The 9,655-nt window shown below is 35.6% G+C and overlaps 3 protein-coding genes across 3 annotated transcripts; 2 read left to right on the top strand and 1 right to left on the bottom strand.

The window, feature by feature from the left end:
• Positions 1-234: 234 nt before the first annotated feature.
• Positions 235-1,851, bottom strand: LOC120341864 (interleukin-17F-like). The gene is made up of 3 exons (XM_039410423.2): positions 1,674-1,851; positions 1,084-1,341; positions 235-547 (listed from the first exon to the last, which is right to left on the bottom strand). The coding sequence occupies exons 1-3, from the start codon at positions 1,844-1,846 to the stop codon at positions 340-342; spliced, it is 639 nt and encodes a 212-aa protein (XP_039266357.2). The 5' UTR covers positions 1,847-1,851; the 3' UTR covers positions 235-339.
• A 951-nt stretch (positions 1,852-2,802) lies between these two features.
• Positions 2,803-4,689, top strand: LOC144420763 (interleukin-17F-like). Its single transcript, XM_078110349.1, has 3 exons — positions 2,803-2,977; positions 3,067-3,312; positions 3,718-4,689. The coding sequence occupies exons 2-3, from the start codon at positions 3,086-3,088 to the stop codon at positions 3,932-3,934; spliced, it is 444 nt and encodes a 147-aa protein (XP_077966475.1). The 5' UTR covers positions 2,803-2,977; positions 3,067-3,085; the 3' UTR covers positions 3,935-4,689.
• Positions 4,690-5,612: 923 nt separating this feature from the next.
• Positions 5,613-7,420, top strand: LOC120342858 (uncharacterized). The gene is made up of 3 exons (XM_039411845.2): positions 5,613-5,895; positions 6,335-6,595; positions 6,827-7,420. Exons 1-3 carry the CDS (start codon positions 5,678-5,680, stop codon positions 7,032-7,034), a joined length of 687 nt encoding a protein of 228 aa, XP_039267779.2. The 5' UTR covers positions 5,613-5,677; the 3' UTR covers positions 7,035-7,420.
• The last annotated feature ends 2,235 nt before the right edge of the window (positions 7,421-9,655 follow it).

The raw sequence follows: 9,655 nt of genomic DNA, 5'->3' as shown, positions 1-9,655 counted from the left end.
CATTCGGTGTCAATGCCTTGTTTAAATGATTCGAGTCTTTGAAAAGGTAACTCGAGTACGAATCCAATCGAGTCTCCCCAATACTGATACAAAGTGCAATTACTTGACATTCCCCTATCCTATAGAGTCACAATAAAAAGAGACGTGACTAATCGAAAGTAATATTAATTTTAGTTAAAAAAATAATTAGTAAGATAACAAGTATAAAAATAGAATTAAACACTGATATAGTTAAATACGGTACGTTGTTTTCAATAAATGCAATTCCATTGCTAGAAACTCTTTTAAAACAAATAATAAAAAGCTTTTGTAATATTTAATATTGTGGTTTGAATTTTATTATGTACTCTGGAGTGGATACACACAAGTACATCCAATTGGTATTGGCTCCTCTCGCTTTGTATAACCCATCGCACCGGCTTCTTTGTAGAAAACTGTGACATTACCAGTTATTGCTAGAGATGATAGACTGAGTGTTTCGCGGCCTGTTGTTAAATCGATGCATCCGCTGCAAAGGCAGACGCCATGCAAAACAAGTTTGGGAAATCTGAACAAAAACGTTTTTTCGTATTTAAGAGACACATACAGAGATGTTCAACAAGAGGGGTGTTCACGTCAATTTGTTTTTCTAAGTGTTCCCACGGGTTATGATTTTAGTGTGTGTCTTTTATGAGTACCACCTATACGGAGTCGCATACTGCATGGTTTAATTTTTTTGCTTTAATTTACAAGTTATCACAAATTGATATATCATATTATGGTACTGACTGAGATAATAATATATTCATTCAATATTTAAAATAATTTTCAACGACTGCAATTTCACTAGATTTCAATTCGATCAAAATATGTTATATAAATAATTGAACTACGAGAAAAGAAATTAGTATTGAGAGGTCGTTTCGCCTCATTTCTTACTCATTGTTATTTAGAATAGATGATCCTCAAGTTATGCATTGTTTATATGAACGGTATTTTAGGTCTGATTGGATAATATCCGATATCCTATCACTATAAACGCATTGTAGTTTGTGAGTAACAGAATATTTTAATACAAAGAAGGGTCAGGAAAACTAAACCAACCTGTTAGGATTAAAATCTGGTTTATACACAAAAGGAGCAAGACTTCTCTTTCTCATTTCTTTTGCGTTTGATGATAAATCTTGTTTATTCAGCGTCGGACAATCCATATCTGTGAATCTTTTACGTCTGGCAAAAATTGCACGATCTTTCTCAAAATAGTTATGTATAATCTCTGTTAGTTCTTCCACAACGGCGTTTTCGATAAACTTTTTCGTTTCAGTCATCACACTCGATTTCATGGCGAACTCACAATCACGTCTGCGAATGTAGAAAAATTAAACGAAACAATGATACGTCATCTTATTTTTAATGACATTTCATTACATATTCCATTTGATTTTTGACTTTAATTTATTATTTACTAATTTTTATTTTATTATTAATATAGTGGACTGATTATCGTAACACATCTATATGATATCTTGAATGCTAGTAGCATTTCTATGACAGAATATTTTTTATATTATATAATTAGTCTACTGGAAATCGTTCCGACTTCCAAATATTCAGAATGGACTGAAAGAACAGGATTTAGATCAGCAAAGGTATATCTGAATATGTTGACTATTCTCCAAAAAACTCGTACTTACAACAGCATTTTAGTATCCTTTTCGGATTTTCCAATGAGCCCTATGCAATCATATTCTGATTTCAACTTTTCCCGAGTTATTTCAGCCTTCATTACATTTGGTAATACGCTGCTTACTTGCTGAAACGCCATTACAAAAAGAAAACTCATTTTACCGATATTAGTCATTGGCATGTTGCAAATTTTATCCTAAATGTTCCGTTGTATAATTAGTCTATGTTTCCAAGAATCAGTCGAACATTGCATCTTTTATATAATTTTATTAGATTTCCATGGAACGCAAATGTGGCAAAAATAGAAGCATCAAAAATACCATTTAGTAATATACATTCAGTTGTGGTCTGAAATTTCCCCACGGTTTTGTTGGCGTCACACATAAAAACTAATTATGAATCATTCCAATCTGTCTGGAATTTGTCTGACCCATTAATAGCATGAGTATTCAAGCCTCCAATATCAATTAGTTAAAGACCGATTGCACTCATATAACTGTACAGGATCGTGATTCAACTCGATGACGATGGTATTCTAGTACTTTCCGCTTGGAAATTTTAATATGTTTCTTTCAAGCCTTATTAGCTAATATAGACCGTAGAAGTATTCCCGCAACTCCTGTACTGTGATTTCCGCGACTGCATAAATAAAAAACATCGTCTAGAAATGTGTGAAATTATATTGATGTTTTGTGAGATGATCTTATTTTTCGGAATAAGGGAGAACGTCATTTGTCTGCAATCTCTACATTTATATCTATTTCATTGAATATATGAAAATAAAGACCCGTGTATTCATTGCATTTGTTTCCCAACTTAACACTGGCCAATAATAACATGGATACTTATTCGAACGGTTTGCTTAAAATGCACTCATGTAATCCACTTGCTGTCGTTCGACAAGAGGTTTCGAAATGCTACCATGTCACGTTTAGTAAGTTACTCAGGCGTGCTTCCTCATTCTGTATATTTCTATATATAGTTGGGGAAATGCCCGGAAACCTTGACCTCTGAATCGCCAAAAAATCCATTTCCCATTACTCCTGTACAGCAATTTTACTATAAAAGATGGAGTTATATTTAAAATGTAAGTTTTGTAATCGTGCTTACACTGCAGAAAATACGCCATGGTCGCGAACACTTTCAGCTTTGTTTCTCTTCGTGTTTTAATTGTGATTTTGTTTTCCCATTTTTCATTGTCGAATTCCACAAAAGATAGTAGATTTAGTATACATGATCGCAATACAATACTTAATGAATATGAATGTATTGGACTTCGCGGCAAAACAGCAGAAGAAACAACAATTTTACTGTAAGTTTATTTTTGTACAAAATCTAGATTTAATGCAATCGAGCCAAAATTAACTCCAGATACACCATTATGCTTTATTTTATTTATAGAAAGGAATGCGAAATATTAATGAAAACTGAAGTTATGAAAAAATCAAAAGAATACTTGATATTTGCTGACGATATGACTCTTGAGAGAGCAAAGCAAGAATATTTTTCCCCTCCGTCAAATAGACCAAAAAGAGAAATCACTAAATGTCCTACGATGACTCCTCAATATCTCAGAGAAAATAATTTAATGGATGGGCGAAGAAGCTTGTCGCCTTATGCCGAAAAACCGAATTGGGACCCCAACAGGTAATATTAGTTTCGAATAATTTAGTTTGAATCCTGCTACGACAAAATTCTCAGGGTGTTTTTTTTTCTTTTGTCACTGAAAACTGATAAAAATGAATTAATCATTTTTTTATTAGCGTGACGATATGCTTGTGTGTATACGCGTCCCCTCTCTCCAATAAAAAAAAGATGAATCCGTCATATATTGAAGGAATGCCAATTTTATCATGTAGACATTGCACAAAATCAAACTGGGATAATCCAGATAAAAATTCCATTCTGATACTTATATGTATGTAACTTTCGCAGTCGCGCAAACAAATGAGCAAGTGGAATATATTATATTCAATCATTAGTAATATTCAAGACATTGAACCTAGTGGGTCTGTATGATCACTCAACTTGAGTTATTTTCTTTTTCAACAGATATCCCCAATTCTTTATACAGCGTCATTGTTTGTGTAATGGGTGCATCGACCCCGTGACGAGAAAAGAAAACCTTTCCTTACAATCTGTGCCGTTGGAGACCCGTATGGAATTCTTTTATAAAAAGGATAAATTTTTAAATACTTTCACGACGAAAAAGAAATTGTCAATTTATATTGGTTGTACTTGTGCTTATCCCATAATTGGTAATCTTTGAACTGTGTGCTATTTTAAAGACACCATTCCAGAACAGGATTGAATAAGGAATACAAATGTAAACGTTGTCATTTTGTCATCATCGTCAAGAAATTTCGTCATTTTTCCATTGCCTATTTCAAATATTCCATGATTTTTCGATTCGTTTATATTTTATTGTTAGACTCAACCAAACCGAACGGTGAATCAAGGAATACTCGTAGTGATAGCTTCATTTTACGAGTCCACATATTAGGTCATAATAATGAAAAATGCGTCACAAACTAATAAAATTTATTTAATAAAATAGAGAAATATTTATTCAGTATTAATAACGCGCACTTTTTAGAGTTTTCAATTATTAGCTTGGTTTTGTTTGGTTGATTTCTAGATGCATCGAATTTTTTAGTAAGCATGATTCAACTCATGTTACCACAGACTTCATCTATAGAAAACGTTGTGAATTTGTGAATGAAATAATTAGCATACGTTTTGCAACAACATGTTTTTCGTCATTATCTCCTTCCGGCGTGACTTCACAACCAATTTATTTTTGGCACTGGCTAGAGGATGTTTTACTTCGTTTTGTGACTAAAATGTTCTCTAGAAATCTAGATTATAGCAACCGACATTATCTTACTTACCTATTTTCTCATCTGTATAATATGAAAAATATATATACCTGGTTCGTTATTATAAAAATTACCGAATTATATATAGATTCATAATGTTATGTAACGATTGATGGATGTTCTACGTCTTTTCATAAATTTTACAATCTCCGCTAGAGACTAATGCCATGTTTTCTTGTCTTGTCTATTGATTGGGCCTATAAGCATAGATAAAGCTCCCGCATTATTGCCAGTGACCGTGAGGCCTTCGGTAATTTCCCATTTATTTAGTTTAATATCTAGCTTCAAAGCAGGTTTGAAGTTTTGCTTTAACCGAGATAAAATATATGTTTACCAATGAATGGGAAATGGAATCCTAAGTCAGAAAGCGTGAAAAAATAATTAACGTCAGCTTTAGGTAAACATAGATAATTGAGATATCGTCAATTACCAAACCATCCAATCTGATATTTGCGACTATTGAATAGTTGAATGGACAAAGAAAAAGGCATTGTTACCGAGACTAAATTCAGCTGTTTCGAATTTGTAACCAAGTCCTAAAATCGTTTTTAGTGGTTGCAAGATAGAATTTAGTGATAGGACATGCGTTCCGACGGCCTTGGTCATGATATTGAATTATGACCAATCAAACCCGAAATATATGATCAGTCATATATTTTTACACTTAATAACAACGCACATACATAGACTATTGTAACATCTATCTATATATTGCGTCTACTTAGGGCAACCAGGAAACTGCGCTTTTATCGAGACGTAATAAGCTATGTCTTGCATATTTGAATAAGTTGTAGTTAATTACTCCGCACACGGCGAAAACATATTTAATCTTTTTGGTCTAACAACGCAGTCGAGTCATAGTTAGTTTTTATTGACGTAATAACCATCTTGACTTCATTATGTAAAAAAATCGTGAGTTAATTAAGTTGATTGCTTTACATAAAATAAGAAACTAATTTTGATCGTTATGTATCTGACTGATTTGACTATTACGTTATATTTTTATCCAGTCCATTCCGAAACTCGCTACACAACACGTTTCTGAGACGCGTATATAAGATAAAACAAATGAATGCGGAATACAGTTCGAATATAAAGACTAAGTAAACTGAAAAAGTCTCAACGGTAAGCAGATGGTGCAAATTTCAAATAAAATTCAAGACTTTTCAATCTTACCAAAGAGTATTATGGCAAAGTCTAACTCTAAACTTTCCCGTAATATCGTTCTCATCACATTATTGTGCGTTTTTGAACTAAGCACAGCAATGGAAATTGATGAAGAACGACACGAGGACGAATTTGATTGCGTTGGGTTGTACGGAGAAACCAGGAAGCATACAGATATATTACTGTAAGTAATTTCGTTGTAAGAGAAATGTATAGCCGAACCGATTCAGACCTCTTTCACACCATTATGTAAAACCTAATTGGACTGATTATCACGAGTTAGTCTTACAGATGGCTTTAACTTGCAATGCAACTTGATTTATTTGTGACTACTAAGCCTATTTATTTTGGAAGAGTGTTATAACATTGCGATATACTCCAAAGAGATTCGTGTTTCTCAATATAAGCCCAAATTAAAATACCACTGAACACACCGTGTATAAATATATATATTCAAACCTATATACTTTTCACAGTTTAAAACCTTAACTAAACAGAACATATTATTTTTATAAGATTATTTCAAAAAACAACCTTGAATAATACATCGTTGATTGAGTATTTAACTAATTTTATATGCTCTTCATTATCTATAATCTATTCATTTGTTTCTCTTGCACCAGTAAGGAATGCAATTTACTAATGTCAACAAACATTATGCGGGCAACTCGGGAATATATCAAATCAGCATCAAAAGATGAGTTGGAGAAAGCTAGACAAGAATATCATGATTCGAAAAAAGAGACAATTTTTCGACCAAAAAGATCAATCCCAAAAGTTCCATGTCCAGTTATGAACCAAGCTTATTTGAAACAAAATGACATGATGAGTGGCATGAGGAGTCTGTCACCGTATGCTGAAAAATTGGATTACAATCCAACACGGTAAGAACACTTTCGTCAGTCGACTGTTTTAAATGGTTTTATATTGTATAACATACATGTATATTAGAACTTGGTCACGCATACTTCAAATTTTGGTTTGATGGGCATAAACTGCTCAATACAAACATGAACATAGAATTTTATTGATGAGTAGCCTACATACGGTGCATGAGTATAAATTTGCTATTTTTAATAATATAATTAATTACTTTATTACTATTTTATTTACAGTTTTCCTAAATTTATTGCCCAAAAATACTGCCTCTGCGATGGTTGCATCAAGCCGACGTTAGGAACTGAAACAACGGATTTTATCTCTCATCTGGTTACTGCACAATCAAGAATATTTTTGCAGAAAACAGGAGGAAAATCTTCTTATCGACTTGCAAAACAGTCAATTAGCGTTGGATGTACCTGTGTACAACCGGATATTTCATAAAGCGTGTTTGTTGTGAAAATTCAGTCATGCCAGCAGACAGATTATTACCTATGAAATTGCTTATTTTTATCATATGTTTTGTTTTTACTTTTTTTATTTGAATATTTACCAATTCCTTATAAACAAAATAAAGTATTTTTGTTTTATTAATCATCGGTAGTGTTTTGTGTGTTATAATAAAACTTTCTGCACTCATGAATTGTTTTCTCAAGTTACTGCGGTTCATGTAGTTTTTGAGCAATTTTTTTTTATCTCTGCAACAACAAACTGTTTGCTTCCAATAGGTGAGTTGTTTAAGATGGAAGTGTCACTAGAATATTTTACTTTTATTTATTTTATAAATAAGTGAATACTATTTTTTTCGCAAAAAATATAAACCTTACAAATCGTGCGTATAACAAGGGATCTTTTTTATATCACAAATTCTCGAAAGGGGCTGGCTCACTTCCGGCTCTATGTACAGATTTTCATATTCTGCTATCTTTAAGAATAACCCTCGTAAATTGAAAGTCAGCAAGAGGCTTAAACATAAGTTATCGCCAAGGGTCAAATGCACAGATTTTTTTTTTGCGCATTCGCCTACTACTCATCTGTTAGTTTAAAATGCATTTCCAAAAAATATGGCTTTTATTTTGTCAGTTTCCTATTTGTTTTCAAAGCCCGACTAACGCGTCCCTTTCACTAGCGTATATCGTTTCTTCCTATGTTAATAAGGCCCATTCAACTGAGGTCTAGATTTTATATAAACATGCAACACTATTTTTAACAGTTGTTTAAAAAAAACTCGACAACGCTGAAAACGTGTAGCTTATCGTGTTTGGACTTCGACGACCGAATGCATGCCTTTAAGCAGAAACATATGTCTGGATACATCTATCGTAAGCTACTGTCAGTATCTAGTGCATCGTTTCCAATACTGTGTGCCGCTGTACACTAGTTTGCCAATGGAGATTTTTAGGTGTGCCGCGGATCTTTTTGGAACTTTAGAAAATAAGCTATTCGTATAACACATAGGCATGCACGCAACGGACATGCTTGTGAGACGTAAGTGCTGCGCAGTTATTAGCAGATAACTGATAATAATATTGAATTGCCTTTTCGATGTAGCAAGGGTGATTGTCACCATATAATTGAAGCTGGCGACACCAGAACCTCCTCCCCGTAAAGTAAAACCTCTTCCCCTTCCTATGGCCGTAAAGAATCCCCCCTCAGTCAAATTCGACCTCTAATAAAGGAATTTCCGCCTAAAGGCGCCTCCAGGCCGTGTGCTGTTTTGTCAATAGGGACTCCGAAATGTAGTCGTTGTTGTCGTGGCTGCGTACGGCATGGGACGAAGCTTCACCCCAACCCAAACCTGATCCACACTTATTCACTGTAGTTACCCCGTCGCCCCAAAGCCCTGAAATAGTAATTGAGATCGTGAGTAAGCCCAAAAATTCCGGTCCTGTTGATCTGATATTGTCGTATTTGCGGTTTCGGATTCGACCTCGCCTATTCTCGTGGTTGAGCCTGAGCCCGTAGTTACCCATATTCCGGATCCTCCTGTGGTTGCAAAAATTATTAATGCAGCCACTCCTACCCCCACGCTAACCATGATACATCAGAGCTTAATTTCTGCGCCGGATGATCGCCAGAGTTCATCTCCCCAGGAAGGTGCGGTTCCTTTGAGTGTTCTAAACCTGGAGGAGCTGCGTCAAAAACTTTTTCACTTGGTGAATGAATGTGTCTCGATGTCCTCGCCAGACGAGGCGTTCGCCATCTTGAGGGACAGTTTGAACTTTGGTCTACCCGTGCCTCTGTTTTCCAGAGTGCCGGACGCCGGTCCCCAAACCGTTATTCACGTTCAGCCCAGAAACGGGCCAAATAAAACTAATTGAACGACGAACGTGGTTATCGGCTGGGGTTCGGTCCACAGTTGAGGACGGCTTTTTGAAGAAATCCGAAGAAGCACGGTTAGATCGATCATCGAGGATTCACTGGTGGTCTGCGGTGCTCTACTTCATTCATCATCGATACTAGAAGAGAAATATTGCACTGATTCGGCTCCGCACGGAGATGGTGACTGGACGATGCCTTTGTGGATGTCCCAAAGCGCTCACCACCACGGTAACGTGGTGGTAGAGGAGGACGTGACTGTCAGTGCGGCGAAAGTTTTTTCGGTCATGCGGGATTTAAAAACTAGCACTTCCCCGGGGCCAGATGGCTCACCTATGGAGTTTGGAAGCGCATTGACAAACGGGGTGAAATTCTCACCAAGCTCTTTGAAATCTGCAGGAGTTTCCGGCGTAGTTTAAGTTTATGACGTTCCTCTGGGATAATCCTTATTCCCAAGGACCTGAAGGGCATAAAGGTTATATGAATGACATCGGGAACTGGAGACCCATCGCAATCTGCCGCACGCTGTATAAAAATCTATGCGGTCGTGATTGCACGTCGTCTTCCGTCTTGGGCATGTAGTTGGAAAGTGATTTCCTCGGAACAGAAGGGCTTCGTTCCTTCCAAAGGCGTCTTCGAAAATGTTTTCATGCTTGATTCGGTCATTGCGGATGTCAAGAAACATAAGCGTAATCTTCATGTGGCGTGGCTTGACATTCGTAATGCCTTCGGGTCGGTAAGGCATG

The sequence above is a fragment of the Styela clava genome, chromosome 3 (genome assembly GCF_964204865.1).
Source record: "Styela clava chromosome 3, kaStyClav1.hap1.2, whole genome shotgun sequence".
NCBI classification, from domain to species: Eukaryota; Metazoa; Chordata; class Ascidiacea; order Stolidobranchia; family Styelidae; genus Styela; species Styela clava.
The sequence above is the reverse complement of the archived record's forward strand: the minus strand, read 5'-3'. Positions and strand labels throughout refer to the sequence as shown.